This window comes from Phalacrocorax aristotelis, chromosome 7 (genome assembly GCF_949628215.1).
Source record: "Phalacrocorax aristotelis chromosome 7, bGulAri2.1, whole genome shotgun sequence".
Classification (NCBI taxonomy): domain Eukaryota; kingdom Metazoa; phylum Chordata; class Aves; order Suliformes; family Phalacrocoracidae; genus Phalacrocorax; species Phalacrocorax aristotelis.
Window position 1 is genome coordinate 52238421 of NC_134282.1, and position 21595 is coordinate 52260015.

The 21595-nt window shown below is 50.6% G+C and overlaps 1 protein-coding gene across 1 annotated transcript in view; it reads right to left on the minus strand.

The window, feature by feature from the left end:
- Positions 1 to 21595, minus strand: part of IGDCC3 (immunoglobulin superfamily DCC subclass member 3) — a 112438-nt gene that overhangs the window by 13518 nt on the left and 77325 nt on the right. Inside the window, exons 6-9 of the mRNA XM_075100730.1 lie at positions 20304 to 20462; positions 12321 to 12486; positions 568 to 815; positions 20 to 184 (exon numbers count right to left, since the gene is read on the minus strand). Of these exons, the coding sequence (XP_074956831.1) occupies positions 20 to 184; positions 568 to 815; positions 12321 to 12486; positions 20304 to 20462 (738 nt within the window). The remainder of the gene's footprint in view (positions 1 to 19; positions 185 to 567; positions 816 to 12320; positions 12487 to 20303; positions 20463 to 21595) is intronic.

Below are 21595 nucleotides of genomic sequence, written 5' to 3' on the forward strand. Positions count from 1 at the left end.
AGAGCAAAGCGTTCCTTACCTTCTCCCAGCGTGCTCACCACTGTGACTTCTGAGGCTTTGCTGGCACCCCGGGAGGTGTAAGCCTTTATATAAAAGCTATAGCTGGTCGAGGGCTCTAAATCAGTCACTAGCTGCTGGAAGGTGCTCTTGCTAACGGCCTCCTGATACTCCATCTCTACGGGATCTGAAGTGCAAAGAAAGAGAGAACAGAGCAGCGTTAGGCTTTGCGAGAGATCAAGAGACTAAACAGATGCTGCATGCGGTAATTTTGGTCCCTGAGGGGGATATGCATCTGCCCCCATCCTTTTCGGCTGACACTTCTGTGCGTTTTGCCAGACACCTAAGTGGGCAGCAAGATCTGACCACACAGCTTCACCCTCCTCACCCTTTTGGTATTTACATCAGCGTTACTGCCTCATCTCTGTCTTTCAGAAACATGATGGAGATGCTGGAGAATATGGGTGGCAGCGCTGCCTACTGCAGTGCAGACTTGGCTTATCTAGTGGGCCGTGTTGCTAAATTATAGGAAGGCTGAGGATGCTCTGGGCAGCGGGTAGAGCACTGTACCTGCAGCTTTCCGAATGTGCAGCACGTAGCCGATGATCTCCTTGGTGTTCTGCAGAGGCTCTTTCCAAGACACCTGGATGGTGGTTGCAGAGACCGTCTCAGCCTTCACGCTCTGCGGAGGACCGGGCAGCCCATCTGCCCACAGGACCGTCAGGCGAGCGCTGGCTTGCGTGGAGCCGGCGCTGTTCTCGGCGATGCACTGGTAGATGGCTTCGTCTGCCTGGTTGATCCCGTAGATGGAGAGGGTGCTGTGTGGGGACACGAGAGGGACAAGCATCTCAGCGCTCAGGAGTGGATGTCCCTCCCCTCCAGCCATGCCATGGCCACCATGCTGGCTCTGATGGCAGGGCATCCCACATGCCTCTATTTCCACAGAAAGCTTCCAGGAAGCTGTGGGCTGGCACCTTTGGGAAAGGAAGACCCCAGGAGGTGGATCCATCATTCCCCAGATCCTGTGACTGGGCAGATTATCTCTGTTTTGACTTGCAGAGACTGTGGCTCAAGTACAGCCGGGTGGGGACACAGGGTGGGACAGGGAATGGCAGGATCTGAAGCTCTAAATTCAGGAAGATCCCAGCCACACTACAGAGGTATCTCTGAGGCAAGCGCATCCATACACCTGAACCAGCTTTAACTGGCCTAGCTCCAGTACACACCAGTGAGACCCATCCAGGCACTGCACGTGGTTGCTAAGCCAAGTCTAATGAAGCACAGCCAGAAAGCCCTCCGGTGATGCTCTATAGCATTGCTTTATAGCACATTAGAGCAGTTGTAGGGTAACACTGGGATTAGCTGACTTAACCGGCAGGGTTACAGCCTCCTGTTCCTGCATTTTCAGAAATATGATCACCCCAAGCCAAAAGCCAAAGCTTACGAGCAAGTTGCAGATTTTGTCTGAAAAACCTCTGAGGGTCTTTTTGATGCTGGTGCACCAAAGCTTGCTCTCCCAGGGCAGCAACCAGGACGGTTCTTCCAGCCTGCTCTCTGGGGCCTCCACACCAGGCTTAGATGCTGTTTTCAACCTCTAAGATAAAGACAGGCACTGGCTACCCTGGTGGAAAACATCCCTAAAGGAGGGGGAAAAGCCAGCCACGTACCAGCTTCCCAAATGAGCGCGCTCCTGAGCACGGTGCCCATCTCCGCACCACTTCTAGGAGGTGGTAGCTTAGTGGCTTGATGGGCACAGGGACAACCAGAGTCCATACATGTGGCCACCTGAACTGAAGGTCCTTTCTGAGCTGCATGATGCTCCGGCAACGGCTGTGTACAACCACAGCAAGTTCAGGGCCAGCCAATAGGTTGCACTGCCCAGTATCTTTAAAACAACGCCATCAAATATTGAATCAGAAATAATTGTGGAACACATTAGCGCTGTCTTGCCATTCCGTGTGCAAAACAGCTTTTCTTAATAACATTTGTTCACAAACAGGGACCCGTCAATGAAAGCTCTGCTCTCTCAAAGGCTTGGGCCCTTCCTCAGAAACCAAGCCAGGAAAAACGCGAGTCAATTTGTGGCTATCCAGCAGACACAAGGCCCCATAAATAAATACCCAGTGTGTCTCCCTGCCAAGACATGGGTTGGGGAGTCTCAGCACACTCTGTCCAGCTCTGAGCTGCAAGTGGAAAGGCAGCCTTTGATGCTGGAGATGTTTTTCCCAACCCTGAGGCAGCAGCTCAGGTTACGATGCAATAGGCTTACGATGCCCTTAGTCCTGGCAGGATGTTCTCACAAACAGGGCATCTCAGGGAAAATCTTGGAAATAAAGTTCCAGTAGTGGTCCAGACTGGACCAACTGGTGACGGCTTTGACACCACTGTAAATTGTATGTGTTATTGTAAATTGTATTTGTTACTGCAAATTGTGGGGATTGACCAGTCCTATAGATAGGCTATAGGGCACACACTGAATAAAACACCTCTCACCACTGCGTCCCCTTCCATTTTAGAGCATCACCCATATGTGCACCACTCTGGATAAATCCCTATTTGTCATCTCTATTTCCAGTCCTGCCCAGCTCATTTGCACTGTGGTTGGCTCTGGCTTGGCATGAATGCTCATGAATGCTTCAGCATCATCTCGTTGGCTTACGCCAAAGCTCGCACAAGCTTTTCGGTTGCTATTTTTTGTAAGAAATGGCCCGAACCTAGCCAAATCCACATCCCCTGCTTGCTTCTGGGGAGAAATAAATTATTTTCTTCTCCTGCAGTGAATTCCAGATGGACTTGGGACTTGACGGCACATGAGTAAATCCCAAGCACCCTTGCTGATGCGAGGGGCACTTCACAGCGTTTTGGGAGTCATAATCAAAGCTGCCCTTTATGTAAATGAAAAATTGTCCATAGAAACTGGAAATTATTAATAATGTGCCACTGCCAGCCTGTAGGTTAGAACGAACGCTTCTTCTAATTGCAGCAAAATATTGGTCTTCCTGTATTAAAATTTATTATTGCTGTTGATTTAACATTCATATTTCTGCCTTGCAAATTATCGGGGCCATGGCGAGTGAGCAAATGTTTAACAGTCATCTGTTTATGTCCTGTGCCTTTGTTTCCTTGGAAACATTGTAAATGGAATATCAAATGTGATGGTTTCAGCTGATATGGTGATTTTAGAGAATCAGTCCTAAGCTCCCCTCATAGCCACAGGCTCAACGTATCTGATTAAATGGAAGGAGAAAGCCAGAGCTGGGAGGTGGGCGCAGGGAGGAAGGACCCTGATGTGTGGCTCAACTGTGTCAACAAGGGCTGATTCCTGTGAGGACAGATGGCAGAAGGCAGGATTACGGCGTCCAAAAGCTGTACTTGCAGCTCTGCACAAAGCAGATGTGTGGAAGCGCTTCCTTCTGCCCCCTCAATGCAGGGATTATTTCCACGCGGCTGCTGTGCATCTGGGCACCCAGGAGCAGCCAGGCTGGTCTGGCACGCAAGTCAAGAGTAGTGTTAAGCTTCCCAAGCACAAAGCAGCCCAGGAACAATGAGGAGTATTTAGGCTCCACTGCCTCCAAGAGTATTTATTTGCTTTACACGGAGAGAGGAAAAGGGAAAAGATGCGGAGGAGGGAATAGGGGAGCCTCGGAAGGCAGTGCAAGGGTGCAAGGAGCCTGATGGCAACAGCATGACGCTGGGGCCACAGACATCTCTCTCCTGGGAGGATTAGGGGCTGAGCAAAGCTCATCTTGTGCAACACACGTGATGTGCTGGGTGCCAGTGGTCCTGGAGCAGGACAGCACTTGGCCACTGGGACCTGGAGCTGGGCAGAGCCTCAGACATCCCAGATGCCTCTCTGCAGAGGTACCAGGGTGGCTGGTAACACTGTCACACACTGCCAAGTCAGAAGAAATAAATAAAATAAATTTTCACAAAGTGGACACGGCAGGTAGCTGGAACTTGCTTCAGGCTTTGAAAAGTTCATTTTCATTGAGATTTACAAGGTTGTGTTGGGATGTACCATGCAATAAGAGCCTTGGCCATCCACTACCTGGGGCCCACATTACCCGGAACGATGCACAGGCAATGGGGTCAATAAAACAACTGGATTTTCGTCTATGTCTATAAACCTGGGTAAGGAGCAGAAACCAAGTGCAGAGTAGTTGGCAAGGAGAACCACCAGCATCTAAACACCAGCTTTATGAGAGTAAGGGCTTGCTTTCTCTCTGTTGGGCCCTCTAACACCCACCAGCAGACCTCTAAAGGAGTCTGCCAAGCTCACTGCAAGCCCTGGTGTGAGCTCTGAAGCATGCTGGTAGCTGCGATGAGGAGGGCAGGAGGTGGCAGTGAGTTACATGAACCCCAGCACCCTCCCAGTTGACACCTCTGCCGTGCATCCACTTTCATCTTAGCTACTGGCAAATTCTTCCTGCCTTCGTCCACCACATCACACCCCGGGATGCGGGGGATGCAGTGGGGCAGAGTCCGCATTTGGTCCAGCAGCTTTCCCAGGTTTTGCTGTTTTTTGTCTTTTCCTTTTTTAAGGAAGCTCAAACAAAAGGAAAATACGTAGTTGCCGTGCGAGGAGGCGCAGAGCGTCTCTGCGCGTCAACCATCTGAAATATGCAGTGTCCTTTTATTTCTTCCTGTCAACAGGAAAAAAATCTGTCGCTTTGGGACATCTGCTGTTGGAAAACTTTCCCGCGAGTGCCAGACTGGCAGCGCCGCGAGCACGTCAGACGAGGCGAGATGCCAGAAGGCTTTCTGCTGGTCACCAAAGCCGCTCAGCGAGCCGAGGGCTCCATCACATCTCCGCACAATGCCCTGACAGGCATTGATGGAAGTGGGGAGAGGAGCTGCTGTAGATTCACACCCGGCTGAGCTGAAACGAGAGGCCTCCACTGCTCGAAAGCCATGGTATTCCCAAGCTGTCTTCCCAGTTCATAGGCAATCAGGATGACTGATCTGGCTCGGGTCAGGGGTCCGGGCCGGTGACCGGAGATCGGCTTTCCAAAGGCTCGTCTGAAAAAGTCTGAGAACTGAAGGAAGCCTCTTCATCGATTCAGCAGCACAAAGAAGAAGAGGGGCCCATCTGGAAGGATATCAGCATGCGCGCGCACACAGGCACACAAAAGAGGGAGTGTGATGAAATTAATGCGGAGAGCAGGCTGTGGCTAGCGCAGAGAGCATTTTAAGTGCTGGCAGCTCCAGAAACCCACCAGCGCCTCATTCAGACGCCCCGTCCCCGTGCCCTGCTCTGCCTCCATTTGTTACGGGTCGCGTTGTGCTGTGCCGCGCCGAACAAACTGCTCCTGGGCTGCCGGCCGGTGCCGTGCTGCAAAGGAGCTTTTTTCCCTCCAGTGCTGGTCGTTGGCAGCTTTGCAGAAATGCCCTGTGTTTGAAGGTAACCTCGAACAAGCTGAGAATAAGGTGCAAAGCTTGAGGAGTGACACGCACCATTCTAAGGGGACGCTGCAGATCATCCCCAGCCCTCTATAGATACGTTCTTACACCTCCAGAAATGAAATATCGTGCAGGGCTTCCTAGGCGAAATGGGGTTCTGTTATGCAGGAGAAACTGTTACCCAGTTGCATCTCAAACTGGATTATATTTAGCAGGTACTGCAGCCCTCCGGCCAGGACCCCAGCCTGATTCTGTGGTTACAGGCTCACCCAAGCACAGTTTCTGGAGGGATGCTGCTGATCCCAGCGGGGTGCACGGTGCTGTGGAGAACTAGCCCACCCTCCCCACCAGTGCTGGATGAAAGGGCTGGCAGACCCTCAGCCTGCAAAGCTGGTTAGAGATGGTGCTCCTTCTCACCCCCCTGGGAGAGGACAGAGTCCAGCAGGATGGAGATTTGGCTGTACGGTGTGTTTTGCACAAATGGGAAGTTGTAAATGGCATCACATTTGCTACAGGAGGCACAGTAGTGGCACCATTTCATCCTGAAATGCTGACCCTTCTTTGCTGGCTTCATGACAGCTGGGTTTGCACTGTCTTGATATAACACCAAGCACACAGGCTGAGCCCTTTGGGGAATCTGCTGCTGCTCAGGCACCATGCTCCAGACAAGCAGAGGCTTGCTCAGCTCCACAATCCAACTGGACACCAAAGTGTATAGCTTTGGAGGCCCTGGGTCCCTGGGTTCAGCTCTGGTCCACATCAGAGGTGGTCTGAGCCTTCCCAGGTGGGAAGGACACATCCAGCTGGTGCCGCAGCTCAGCCCTGCCTTGGAGCACCTCCCAGCATGGCATTAAGCTCCATGCAGAAGACCTTCAGCAAGCGAGTGGCTCCAATTTCCCACAAGGTCTATTCACTCACATCCATGGCCAAGGCAAGACGGTCCAACCGCACTGACGGTGGTGGAGCTGTGTCCTCCCGTCCCTGCAGAGCTGGGAAGTGCACCCTGGCACAGGCAGGAGATGACAGCCAGAGCCAGCTGCTCCTTATTACAAGGCTTGCTGGTTATCTGGTGAACACGCTGGCTGCCACTCAACCTGTTTTCACAAGTCAGAGAGTGCAATCACAGATTTAACTGAATCCTGTCCCAAGGAGGGAGCAGAAAAGTCTTTACATCTGCAGAACCGCAGGGGAGCACAGAACGTCTCAGGAAAAGCTACTAGAAGAGAGGGTAGCTGCCTATGTTGGTAGGACTGCTAATGCAGACAGCTGGGAGAGCTACCTGCTGCTAAATGGAAAGTCCCCCAAATCTTTTTCCCAGCAGGGAGCACAGGCGTTGGAGAGGAAAAAGACCCAGCCTAATCCAGGGGAGGCTGAGTTTGGCCTGCCCCATGGCAGGCTTAGGCCTGCCTTGAAGGCTCCTGTATAAGGAACTTTCTCTGCAGTTGTATTTTGCTGTATGCAACAGTTTAAAGAAACACTTCAAACTCCTGAATCGGTAGCGCGCTTCAAGGGCAGCTCAGCGGAGCACCACACCAAGAAAAATTACACAGGCAACTTGGTAGCAAAATAATCGCAGCCATGTGAGAAGGAGAGACTGAGGCCTGCTGCCGCCGGCTGCTCTGGGGCTGCTGCAGATCCGTTTCATGGGATACGGCTGCATGATCCCAGCACGGGATCCCTGCTTAGTGCAGGGAAGGCGGGATCACGCTGGTGCCCCACTGCTTAGCAGGGCTTTGGGCACTTGTGTGGAGACCCTCCCTGCAAAGGCCGTTTCCACGTGTCTTCCAAATAGAGTCCAACCCATAAATTATTCCTAAATCAGGAGCAGCTGGTTCACATCCTAGTCCTCCACGTACTTATTTGTCATGCTCGGGGAACTGAAATATGATTTGCTATACGGTACCCTTCCCATAGTCACCAGTGATCTTCAAACTCGTTGCATAAATAACCTGCAGGCTTGCCTGTCCTCCCTTAAGGTGTTCGAATCTCTACAAATTCAAGGGTTTGTGGGGTGCGTGTGCTAGGAAAGGATGTACAAACCCATCTGCACCCCTCTGCACCCAGCTAACGTGGGTTTTATAGGAAAAATCCACCTTGCGAATGACAGGCTGTAGTTTCCCTGGGTTTGGTAGCAAAAGGTTGTCCCATCCCAAGTGCTTGTGCTAGGATTAAGCAACACGACAAGTTCAAGGGAACCAAAGTTGTCCTGAATTTCATTTATGGAGGAATATTTTCTCTGATGAACCTTGAGCATTCGCAGCCCTTGGAGTGAGTCATTCCCAGAGCACTGAACCAAGTGCAAACCAGTGAGGAAGAATTTAAAAAGGAGACAGTTCATAAGCGAAGGTCACTGACAAGAGCAAACGCCACCTGAGCCCAGGTTCTAACGAAGCCTTTTTCCGGTGGAACAAATTAAGTCCCTTAATTACCATTTTGTAAATAAAATCTTGGAAAATCAATATTTAGAGCCTGCCTTCTCTGAATATGTTGGCCTTTGTTCCTTGCTATTACAGCAATATAAACCCCATAGTGTGATGTACTTCTAGGCTGAAAATTACCCCCCTGAACCTGATTGGGTCAAAGGAAGAAAAGCAATAAACCTTTCAGAGCCGTAATTTGGGTACTATTTCATGCTTCCTTGTAAATTTTGAAGTAATAACCAAGAAAGCATGATTTTACACAAGCCCACAATTAACTCAGCCAGTAACCCACCTTCCTCCTGCAGCCTGCTTTCAGGAGAAGCTGGTGATGCTGGGTGGGAATTTTGCTGGAAGTGCCCATTACACCTCTCAGGCATTTGGATTGTGATTAATCTGAATCACCCCAGGAGCAATGCCGGCAAAATGGCATCTCTGATCAGCAGAGGGACAGACCCTGCGGCTGCTGGACATGGGGATGGCTCCACCAAAGCCAAAAAGGCTTCATCAGCTTCTCCATCCAAGAGCATGGTCCAGCACAGCATCGCCCCAACAGCCATCGGCTCCATCCCCAACCTAGGGATCGCATGGCAAGACAGCCCCATCGTCAGCTCCTTCAGTGATTTTTATTCACAGCTTTTAATGGAAAACCCCACAATTCCCTACGCCTGAGCCTTCATGCATTTTTCATTAACAATTATCTGCTATCCCAGAACTGCTTTTGATTTTTGCTAATCATCGATTGGATATTTTGTTCCCACACAGCTGGCATTTTCAAAACATAACAACCACCTCTGGAGAGGGCACAGCAGAAGGCTGATCTTTAATGCTAATGTGCCCAGAAATCGTCAACACATCAGGTGATGAGAATTCACATCTGAGGGACCACGAGGGAAGAGGTGTTTCTTGGAACCAGCCTGTGAGGCTTATTTTACTGTGCTGAAAGGCTGGAAGTTGCTTAGCAAGTGACTGTCTGATGTCACACCAGCAGCCACATCCAATCTGTGGTGAATCCAGTCCTGAAGCTGCTGTCCCATCTCAGCAATGATGGGCTTCTGAAGTCCCCTGACCTTGACAGTTTGCTCTCCTTGGGTTTGCAGTTAGAATCATAGAATCACAGAATCGTTAAGGTTGGAAAAGACCTCTAGGATCATCCAGTCCAACCATCAACCCAACACTACCATGTCTCCTAAACCATGTCCTGAAGTGCCACGTCTACATGTCTTTTAAATACCTCCAGGGATGGCTACTCTACCACCTCTCTGGGCAGCCTGTGCCAGTGCCTGACCGCTCTTTCAGTAAAAAAAATTTCCTAATATCCAATCTAAACCTCCCCTGACACAGCTTGAAGCTGTTTGCTCTCATCCTATCACTAGTGATGTGGGGGAAGGGACCGACCCCCACCTCACTACAACCTCCTTTCAGGTCGTTGTAGAGAGCGATAAGGTATCCCCTCAGCCTCATCTTCTCCAGGCTAACCCCCCCCAGCTCCCTCAACCTCTCCTCATAAGACCTGCTCTTCAGACCCTTCACCAGCTTTGTTGCCCTTTGGACACTCTCTGGCAACTCAATGTCCTGCTTGTACTGAGGGGCCCAAAACTGAACACAATACTGCATATGAGAGACGGTGTGGGGTGATAGAGACGCCAAAGGGCCCTTCACAACTTTGTGAAGCAACAGTTTGATGGACAGACCTTCCCATCGGCTGTGGGTTTGTGCAAACACTGCCCAAAGGAGCGATGCCTCAGGCGGAGGCTGTACTTCCAAAGCTTGCAGGAGCGGAGTGGCATCTCAAACACACCGTGCTCTGCAGGTCTGGACCTCACTTCTAGCTGTGCTCATTTACCAGAACGAAGTTGCTCATAACGACACATTTTGCAATCAATTAACACATGATATGATTTGGGATGATTTACGCTTTTTTTTTTTCTAAAAATCCCTTTGGGGACATTCAGACCTTTATGGCCATATTACGCAGAGTTTTAATCCAAATGAATTTTCTAGGAAACCATGTAATCTAATTAAAAAGCTCATAGTGCAGTTTAGTAGCTTCATTACTAGTAGATTCGAGATCCATCTCTACACGGACAAATATTTTCCAAGTGCAACAGACTGATAAATCCAAGGCATAATCACAAACTGATTCTGCCTGGAACTAAGTGGGTTACAGCACTTAGTCATGCCCATGAGAATGAAACAAAGGACAACTTGACACAGCTCAGAAAAAAAACCAGCCGTTGATATGCTTCCTCCAATTCATGGAGCACCCAGCCCCGCCGTACCAGTGAGGGCATTTTTCAGACTGACAGCTTTGGAAACCACCAGGAACGGCCACTTGCCTGAAGCCTGGGGTCAGAGTAGACCAAGAGTAGTGCAAAAGAAGCTAAAAGTTCAACATCGTCAAGTACGATGGCCTCAGGGCTCAGCTTTACAATCACATTACTATAGCTTGAGAAGACGCCACGTGTCAGCTGAGCCCCAGTAACTGGCTGAGCTCCCCAAGCCTGTGCCAGATGCAATGTAATCTGATCATTTAGCTCGCAGTGGAAAAGACTGACGCTAAATTGCATTAAATGATTGCCATAAGAAAACGATTACAGCAATGTTCGCCAAGTCGCACTGCAAGCGCAGCTCTAGGCACAGGGACCTGGACAGGAGACATGGCCATGAGCAAAGACCCTGCTTTACCTCCCTCAAACAGTGAAGAGGAATGATTTCACAGTCAAGAAATCTGGGTGAGAGAGCAAGATGCAGAGCTGGACTCGGTGTGAGCTTTGTCACGGATTTAATGACCGCTTGTAAAGTCTTCCATCACTTCTGACTCCGCTTCCTCGTCAATAGAAGTGGATGCAATAATTTCCCTTCTCCCATTTCTGCTCTGTTCATTTTGCCAGGACAGGCATGCCTCAGAAACCCATGCAATGAACTAGAAGCCCATCAACCTGGACTGAGTGGCATTGGTGTGCGCTCACACACTTTCCTGAAGCTCTAAAAACTTCCAGCTCAGAGAAAACCTCCACTGATTGAGATTTTATTACAACTCACACCTTATCCTTCTTGCAACTCATATCCTTCCATCACTCATAGAACAAAGCTTTAAAAAAGCCTCAAACTTGAAAACAAAAAGACATATTATATAGAAACTTAGAAAAATAAACCCGCTCTTCTCCCCTGAGGAACAAGCCACAGTGCACAGCACTTCCCAACAGCCTAAACTGAAGGTCCAGACCCTCCAGCAAGGCTGGGTAGTTGCATTCATGAGACGCATTTGTTAATATAGATAGCAGCTGTATGACATCGAGTACAAATCTCTACCAATAATTCAGGTTTACAACACAGGTACTATTATTTTTCAGTATATTGTTCCATGCTATTTCCATAGAAACTATGTTGTCAGCTTCTAATTTTCACACTAAGTGCATCCCACCGTATCATTTCCTCAGTACAAACATCCCCATCGCCTCGCACAAAAACGCAGTTATTTAGTACTCAGAGAAAACACTCTTCCCCAGTGAGATAAAAGGCTGAAGTTAAGTGAAAGTCAGCTTCCACACAAATACTATTTCAAATGTTTTTGCATTTGCACACCCAGCCAGGTCAATGTTCAGGGGTTAAAGCATGGTTCCTCCACTGCGGAGTGAGTGTGGTCCCTGCCAACTCCAGGGACAACACTGGGTCCTTCCAGAAATACCCAGATGATGATTAGGACAAAAGAGAAACTTTCGCTGTGTTCCGGCATCATCAGTCAAAGTCTAACGCTGATGTCCTGGTACAATAAAGCTCAAAGCGCTGAAATGTAAGCCGACCAAGTGCAGCTAGTAGGACTGGAGCAGTGTTTTAGTATATCAATGCCCAAGCTGAATCCACACATCTGCTTCTGAACGTTACCACCTTCACGTCAGCTCTTTGCTAATGCAGAAAGAAAGCATCTCTCACTCCCCTTTCTACTGGAGTCCAGACAGATCAAAATAATGGCTTTTAATTCAGCCTCTCTCAAAAGCAGGGTCAGGGGGAATTGTGTGACAGCAAGCCACCTCACCTGCCGAAACCCAGCTGGCTCTAAGGCACTCTCTTCTCAAGGCGCTCAAGCAGCAGGGCCGCAGCCTCTCTGCATCACTCGTGCCCGTCTCAGCCTCCAGCACGTTAGCCATTGCCCAGCGGCACGGGGCTATGGTGAAAGCAGGGCTTGCACTGCTCACCAGGACGTGCTGCAGACCCCACTGCTCTCTGCCAGCCTTCACTGACCAGTCCAAAATGAACTACTGCACACGTTCGCCTCAGATCCGCTGTCTGCGCAAAAGCTGAAGCCTGCGTGAGCTAACTGGCTCTTTGCCCAGGAATTACACCTGCAGGGACAGCTATTTCTGGACCATCAGGCGGGCACTGTCAGTCCTCCATGTGTGTTATCTCCAGATTGACGCTGGGGAATGGCACAACCCAGCTGTGTGTCTCACACCGCCCTCCACCCCACGCCACAGTGCCAGCAGCCAGCACACGAGGACTTACCTGTTGTTATTCTTCAGCTTAATGTGGTCGCTGGTCTCCAGGATCTGCCCGTTCCTCAGCCAAGTGATCTGTGGCGGGGGTTCCCCCTGGGCCACGCATGTGAAAATGGCAGTAGTCCCCACGGGCCTGGAAATGGACTGGGGATGCTGCACAAACTCTGCGGGGGCTGCAAGGAGGAAGGAGAAGGAGGGTCAGAAAAGTCATGATGAACCCACTTTATCCTTGCAGAAAGAGCAACCTCATAGCTTGGGCTTCAATAAGCCTCGTCCGCTTGGGAATGTGGGATACTTGGCCAACCCACGGCACAGGCAGCAGATAACTATGGTTTGGATGGTGTGTCTGTAATCAGTGCAATGCTGAAATTTGGTTGCCCACCCTGGCAGTCATGGCTTCATAGAAGACACCAGAAGGTCAGCTCAATACTGTATGGAGAGCCCAGGTGAGTCCTGCAGGGTTCAGGCAAACAGAATCAAGGTCCAAGCCCCCTCACCTCTCCCCAGTCTCCCACTGAAAGCAACCCCAATGCTACAAAATAATCCATATCTGACAAAATGCATCCTGCCTGTTAGGGCAACAGGCTGGAAAGTTGGCAGTCTCCAGTTGTTTGCACACAAGTGAAACAGAAAGCATGCACAACCTTTCATTGCGTGTGGCACCGCGCAGGGCCATCACCCTGGCAGAAACGAGCCCTCTGCTACGGAGGCTTGCAAAAATCAGCACATATTGACAATACGGAGAGTGGTGAGGAAGGAAGGCTGCAACTACATGCGGCAGTTATAGTATTTGTGGTTGGGGAAATCTGCTGTTTCATCAACGGCAGAGCCACAGCAACGCCCTGGCTTTGCCCAAAGGACCTGTATGGCATTAGCAAACTGCTTGCAAATGGAAAGAAGTGTGTGGATGCGCATACAGCAACCTGGCAGGTTGTTCTTTCCCCAGTAAATATCAGATTTGCTGCAGACTGTCCTGGTAGCAATAGATTGGAGAACTTTCTTTACCCCAGATCTGCAGCCTGGCACCCTTGGGGTCCTGCCAAGCCTGGCAGAAGGCTCCACCACCCCTGTAACTGCTGCTCACCTCATAACCAAATGTTTTCACCTTTAACAATAACATTTTTAAATGGAAAGTGATTTCCCCCCTTCCAGCAGCTCAAAATAGATTTAAAATCATTTATCATAATAAAACAGCATATCAGTCTACAGAAAGCAGGGCCTGAAAGACACTGCCAAATTGGTGAGTTTATTCAAGCAGTTACGCTTCAAAGGGCAAAGTGATAAATATACCCCACGTTGCTGCTGAAACCTAAAATCAGGTGGAACCGGCAGCAGGCACAATGAAGACAAACAGACGAGAGGCGCGGGCCCGCAATGAATTTACCAACCAGCGTCACATAATGGATTGCTGGCGTTAAATTTTCCCGACAAAACCAAGATTATTCAGGGGAAGCAGGCTCAGTGCCACTCGCTGGCATTTTCCAAGCATGGGGTTGGTGGGGTCTGCCACCAGCAGAGATGCGGCGATGGGAGAAGGGAGAAAACTGGTCCAGCAAAATGCATTGAAGTGTGGCCAGGCTGCAGGCAGGAGCAGCTTTGCAAGAGCAGAGCCTTACAGTTCTTGGCCAACAAAACCCTTCAGGGTCTGCAGCAGGAGCATGGGGTGCTAAAGCTCTTCCCCAGGGAAAAGCATCGCTGCTCCTGCTGCAACAAGGCCAAACCGCAGCGAAAGGTGCTTGTGTGTAAGCGCAAAGTCATGCACGTTATCAGTCCTGCAAGCAGAAAGACACAGAAACTCGTTGAAGAGCCCATCTACCTGAAAGGAGCCCCGTCTTTCATTTTTAATAATCAAAGGTAAGCAGAGCATGGCAGGACTGACTTATGTTAGTGGTAGGGGGTGTCCGCCAGCAGAGTTTATTGTCAGGCCACTTCTGTTGGCGCTTGGGTCTACTAATGGACCTGATCTCAGCAACCTAATGGACACATATTTCCAGAACCTCCTGCTAAACTTCCCCATGTGCCAATCGATCCCTTGTCCTTTTGCTTCCCTCCTACATTTCCCCCATTCTAGATTTATAAATTAAAATAAAATTCAGGGTGGGTTCAGTAAAAGTTGGAAGCATTGATAGACAGGGGGAAAAACTCCTCATCCCTGCAGTGAATGGTCCCTTTGTGGCATATAGTGAGAGCGTTAGAGACTTGATTTTCAAGACTTCCTTAACCTCCCACCCCCTGCTTTGTGCTGGCGCGGTTTTGCAGGAGCAATTATTTTGCAAGTGGCTGTGCACCTCCCTGCTTTCATCTGGCCTCACGAGTTGCACTCGCAATACTCGCAGGTGCAAACCCACGATGCCAAGGAAGGGCACAGCCATCTTCCAGCTCCTTGCTGCAGCTTCATTAAAGATCCTGCCACTTGGCTCTTTGCCTCTGCCTCCCCATCACTTCACCAAATCTCAGACCCACCATTTGTTCCAGCAGAAACAAAGTTTAAATATGGAAAGAGGCATCCGGCGTAACCCTTCTGGAATCGCCGGCTCTCCTTATCCTCCCTTATTAGCCCATGTCAAGAGGGAGTAATTGGAGCGGTGTCGCGTGTGACTCGGGGGTAACGAACGTGCAGCTGCGGCCGCTGGCTCAGCGCCAGCGATGCTATTCAGGACTGCAGCCCCTTGGGTTCCTGGGGTCCCTGCTCCCCTCCACCATCCCTCCCCTTTGCTGTCTCACTAAACGCAACCAGATCAAAACCCCGGCCCCTGTTTAACTTGATTAAACTCTCTGGGGAGCAGGCGGCCACTCCTTCAAACGGCTCCCGCCTCCGCCATGCCGAGCTGTCCCTGCTCGGTGGCATCCCTCCCTGCAAGACATCGTGTTAAAAGGCTCCTCGTTCCCATCACCAGCTTCCGACAGCATCAGAGAAAGGACACGGTCCGGGTGCCACCAGGGTCTTAACGTGGGGACAGACACTGCTGCAAGGAGATGCCGCCCTGCTACCCCGGACCAGGGTACACCCGACCTTGTGTTCATAGCAGCGTCCCCAGGCAGGGCGCCCTGCGTCAGCTGCTGGTGCCTGGTCTCGGGGTGAATGGCTTCTTTCCTGGGCAGAAAAACATCTGCTCTCCTCCCTCTGGGTCCTCTCCCTGCCCTGTCAAATGATTTCGACAGGAACTGAGAGTTTGCCACCCCTGGCCCTGGGTTAGCGGGAAAGGAGCAGAAGCCAAGCCCTGCCTTCAGCCAAGCCCTGCCTGCTGCCAAGCCCTGCCTGCTGCCAGCCCTCCAGCCCCCCCGTCATTCATAATTAATAGAGCATCCTGTCAGTGCTCCTCTTGCCCTGCACGGAGGCACAGCGGCCTGAACGCCTCTCCCCCTTCCACACCACATGCCAAAAGGCCATGGCAGGCAGCGAGAGGAAGTGTTTCTCAGCCCTCCATGAAGATCTTAATGAAGACATTAATGAAGATCACTGTTAAGTGCAGAGGATTCAAACCTGGTAAAGAGGAGTGGGCAGGATCCAGCGCTGGCTTGTGGAGTATGAAGAAACCAGAGCGCTGATTATTCAGGACTTAATGGGAGGGAGGGGATCATGTGGTTTTAATGAATATTTAAAGGCGTAACATTGGTATCAAAAAGCAATAACGCTTAATACCACCCCCAGAATCGTTAACGAAGTGCTTCAGTAGCTTTTACTGTGCTCAACAAACTGTGATAGCATGAAGATGCACTGTAACAGCGGGTTGTAACAGGAGACGAGGACTGGCTCCACCTCTTCAGGGACATCTCGTCTCAGCAGTGACCGGCCACCAGTGTGTCCCCTCCGACAACAGGGAGCTTCACTGCCCTTGCTGTGAGTTTGCGCCGTGGTGCTTACTGCAGCGTCTGGCAGCTCCCTGAGAAGGGTCGGGGAGCCCTGACAGTCCGTGCACCAGTGCCAGACGAATCCTTGCCCCTTGCACCTCAGTATGAAGCTGTCATTGATTCTCAAGTAGCCAGAGGGGCAGTGTGAGGGAGGGAGGCTGGGGTGAAGAGAAGGAAAAAGAGCATGGAAACAACAAAACCTCATAAAATTAGGCTACTGGAACTGCAGTAAGGGTATAAAGGAGAAGGCAGGTCAACAGGGAACTCAGTCAAGCACAGCATCAGATGACAGGAGATTTAAGACAAAGAACTGCTGCCCACTTGGCTTCTCTCTGTTGACTACAGAGGATGCCCAAATGCTTACATAAATAACTTAAATAGTTAGGTTGTAGAGCTGGTGGGATTGCTAGGGCCAAAGATGGAACTCGTGACCATGTCCCCTGGGAAACAGGCAGAGACCCCTCAAGGAGGCTGTCATGGAGGCTGTCCAGCAGCCCTCAGTGGGTATCATCAACTTCTTGTCCTGGCAAGGTGCAGGCTGGAGCTCTGCAGCAGGTGGGACGTGTTTGCCTGTCACCTACCGGTCTGCTCCTGGGAGGATGCTCTGGGGGCCTCAGGCACCCCAGCTTACTCCAGCATCCCAACAGACACGATTTGAGTGCCCACCTGTACCTGCATGGTGGCTTTTCTTGAGAAGGAAAACATGGGCAGGAAGGTGACTGCTCCACAGGGCACATTGACCCATGCAGCATGTACTGAAGCTGCACCATAAATTTAGGGCTAAACTCGAGGACAAACCAAGTACCATAGAGCCGAGCCTAAAACGCAGCAACTGCAATACATCTGCTGATGAATTCAACCCCGCAGCCAACGCTTGCAATGCCAGCCAGCAAGAACGATGGAAGAAACATCAGGAAACGCAGCGGTGGCCGGATCTGCTGGACCAAGGAGCGCTGCCTGGTTCTGCCGGCAGAAAGCAAGGCGAACAAGGCAGTCATTGTCAGCAGAGCCTTCAAAAACATGTCCTTAAGATGGGCACTCATTTATGAGATGGGATCTCATTTTTCTGCATAGCTTTCAGGAGGAAATGAAGCGTGGAGTGGAGAACACTGGTGACCATCTGGCCATTCACAGCCCATCAGTTTGTTATGACACCAAACACATAATAAAGCACAAAAGGTTGCACAGGAGGTAGAGAGAAAGCGCTTTGATATATTTTTTTTTTCCTTGCCACCGAAGCCTGCTCTTCCCTTGCACCACACGCACGCACACCCTCCGTTTCAGCCAGCGATGCATTCGGCTCTTCGACAACTCCCCCCGTGAGACTTTCATTCGCAGCCCGGCACAAAGCAATATTCAAATGGCTGTGCCGGGATCTGAAGAGAAAATGGAAACTTTCTTGTGTGAGAACCTTACAAAAGAGATCAAAGGAGCCTAAATGGCCAGGGGAGGGCAGGGAGGGAGGGAGCGGGGGATTGACGCCTTCTCCTCTGAAGGGAGGAGGAATTCCCAGGAAGATAATAAGATGGCGTTAGATGATCTGAAGGAGAGCCTGCAATGCAAAAGGACATTACTGCCAGAGCAAGAGCAGAGCCCTGCATCGGGACACCTCTGCCGACGCGACTGCTGTGATGGGGACGAGGACCACCGCTGGCAGCGGGAGGGTGGACGTGGTCTCAGTCCGAGCCTCCCGCTAACTCCTTGCCTTGCAACAGGAAGCATTGCCCTTTCTCCCCCAGTTTCCCACCCATAAAATGTGCCTCCTTCAAAAGAAGAGGGGCAAGTTAATTTGTGCCTCCAGGCACTTCAAGGGCCCCTGCATAAAGGCAGCAAGTACCTGGCCTGGTGTGCTTTGAGGACGCTGTATTGTCCTAGCCCTACGCTAACTTCCTCTCCAACCAGGCTTTTGATAGCCCACTCTTTGCTTTTATTCTCTTTACGGATGTAATTTGCATCACTGACATCTTGACAAAGATAAAACCCACAGTCTCCCATGTCAGTCATTATCAGTGTTTTCTTCCCAGACAAACCTGAACAGCAATCATTTGTACCTCTCAGCTGGAAAATTCAGGCAAAATGAGATTCAGAGGAAGGAAAAGTCGCTTCCAGAGGGAGGGTGAACAAACCTGGGATGGGCCCAGCTGCCTGGCCAGGGCCTGCCATTAGCTTCCCTGGGGAACGACAACCCATCCAAAAAACGTGAAGTATCTTAGGGACGGGCAACACAGTTTGGGGTCCTGGGCACTGCAGCTCATGTCTAAGGGCTACACCAAGGCCACACTGGCCACGCTTCTCCATCCCACTGCCAACTTCTTTGCTAACACTGAACGCAGAAGCATCCCCCTCCCATAGCGAGGCTGGGCTCCAACGGCCCTGTGATTACCATTTTAAGGACAAATTCTCATCTTGGTTCCCCAGGTGAAAATCCGTAGTAAATCTACCCAAGATGAACTCCAGCACTAGCCCAGCTGCTCAGGAGCTGATGTTCAAATCTCCAAAGAGACTGAAAACTGCCCATCTGTAGCAAAGAGAAGTTGTGCTACCTTTCCCCCTCTCATCCAATTGCTAACAGGAGCAGTCAACAGTACCCAAGAGCTGTATTTTTACAACTTCACAGATTTTCCAGGTAATTTCTGTTGCCTGTGCCTGCCTGCTTCCTGTACATCAGCTTTGTGTTTGGGTTTAGTAGACCTCTGCTACATGCACCACGTGCAGAGCTGTCTTGCAGCAGCTCTAAAGGGTTTGTAGCAGTACACCGGGGTGGTTCTTAATGCCTGGGTTGGTGTTTCTTAATAAGGGGACTTATGGGTGTGCCCACCACCAGCCAGCCAGGAGGCCCCCTCATTGCATTGCTCGCCCAGAAATCCAACAGCGAAAGAAACAGCGAGTTTTCACCTCCTGTTGTGTCTGATTAGTACCTGGGACTCAGGAGGCATGAGCAGCCCTGTATAAGCACCCTTTCTACATTGCTCCTCACTGGCCCCAAGGCAAGGGGGAAGAGGGATGCCAGCAACCAGGGACCACAGCTGCTGCACAAGTGGTGCGGTGCCGGATCACCGCCAGCGGCCCCAGGACCTGTCAGGTGAGATCAGGGCTGGAGCAGGGCACTTTCCCCATCACCAGTATGAAAGGTACAATTAGCTCGCTTCGGCAGGAGGTGTGTAATTTTAGATTCAGGATATCATCAGTCAATAGTTAATGAGTGAACTGATGAGAGCGCGAGATGCTTTAAGTGGACTAGCTTGAAGAGGAGGTGAGTGCCTGTAATCAGGGGTGGATTACTGCCATTCAGAGCATGCTGCCAGCTGGGTTTGCCTTCCGAAATACTTGCCTAGCTCCCCTCACCATGGAAACTGGTCGCACGGAGCATGCGGAGGGGGTACGTTTGGTTTCTTGAGTGCTGATCCCTACCCTGGGCTGAATCACCCTTTACAAGTGGCATTTCAGGACAGTTGCTGAGGGGAAGAGGAGCGACCTGCATCCTCCTGGGCATCTCCCCCAAAGGGTGCTTTACTCATCTTGTGGCAAGGGGCTCAGATACAGTGAAGAAAACAAAACTAAAGAATGAAAGAACAAAACTAAAGAGAACAATCTCACTGACTTTTTGGAAATGGTTTTAGACTTACTGGCGCCATTTCAGTTGGAGAGCAATACTCTGAGTGATATCGACTCCCGGATCCACTGCAGGAGAGAGATGTATCATGCAGAGGGGTCCGATGTGGGAACAGTGCCAGTCTGCCCATATCACTAAGGACCGTGCAGGGGTGAGAGATTAATTTGGCTGATTAATTCAGCCCAGGCTTTCTGCTGAGATGTACAAGTATGATAACAAGTAACAACTGGTGTCTGTTAAGCCAAATAAATGCCGGCAATGGAGTGGGAAACCATTGCAACCCATGCAGCTGAGGCCTCAGTTGAATGACAGCTAGTTACTACTCATCTGTGTGGGACACAGAGACGTACACCCACCTGGAAAGCCACGTGTCTAGAAAAGAAGTCCTTTGTCTGACACCATCAGAGAAGCAAAGTCAGCATCCACCCAACCCAACCCATCACAGTGCCCAGGTGACACAGAGAGCCTGTGCAGAGGGCACAGCGAAGCGGGCATCACTGCTCCCCAAGCCCCGGGTTTGCTCACCTTGTACAACGAGCCTGCCCTGCGCGGTCCTTCGCACCCGAGTGCCAGGTTTGTTCGCGGCGCACACATAGATGCCAGAGTGCTGCACGGTGAGGTCTGAGATCATGAGATTTCCTGTCCCCAGCACCTGGATCCCCTCCACGCCAATCGGGCGGCCGTCTGAAAGAAGGGGAAAAGGGTAAGAGTCACACGCTGGACCTTTGAGCGAGGTTCTCCGGGGCAGAGTCCTCGGTGAGGTCCTATCTAAGTACTTACGGAGCGGTGCCATGCTGTGTTGCTGGGATTTGCCAAATTAAAGTCAGTGGGGTTTAGCTGATGCTCCTAGCAGTACTGCCTTCTGGAGAAAACCAGGATCCTCAGGTGTTTGCCCAAACCCACGCTTTGTGCTGCTTGGAAAACCCAAGGTACCGTCACAGGAAATGTGAAGCTTTCAGCCACGTGTTCAGATCAAGATGAAAAACCCAGAACACTTTTCAACAGAAAGGTTAAACCAAGTTAAATCATATCAGTTTCTTACATTAACTGACCAGGGATCCAACCAGCTCAACAGCCTGCTCCAAACAGAGATGCTCGGGGAAGGAGACGACCAGCCGACCTACAGCAGCACCTCCCTGACACACTCTCCCAGCCACCAGCAATTGGTGAACTGGGGATTTCCTGAACCAGAAGTTATGCCTTTTTGCCTGCTCTTGATGGATTTTTGTGGCTTCAGAAACTGTGTGAACACTAGATTTTCAATTTCTTAGCTCCTGAACAGGGCTCAGGGCCAAGGAGCCAGACTCTGAGCTGGTGGTTAGATCTGCTCAGCTGCCCTGGCTTAGAAGGGCAACTGGAAAGGGCTGCCTCCATCTTAAGTGCTGGGTCTGAGGCAGGCTGGCAGGAGGGCAGTGATGTTTCCAAAAAACTGTGCCTAGGCTCCAGCACAAGGTCTTCAAAATCGAAGCACTTAATGTGAAATAGTTCAGTCTCAGGGAATTCACCTTTTTCCAACAAAGCCTGTTTTCACTGGAAAATTCCCAGCCAGCTCTAATTAAAATGTGTTTCATTAGTATCAGGCTATTGCTTTTTATTGTTTCATTGGTTTGTGTTTTAAAACACTGTCTGACAAAGGCAGCTCTAGATCAGTCCTGGCATGTGTTGGGGTGTCTGAGCTGAGGGGCAAGGCAGGGGAGTAGTTTTACTGGAGGAGCAGTTAAAGGGAGCACACTTTCATCAGACAGAAAATGGGAATCCAGTTCCTCTCCCGCCTTCACTCAGGGAGGAAGTTAAAGAACCTACAGAAATGAGAGAAG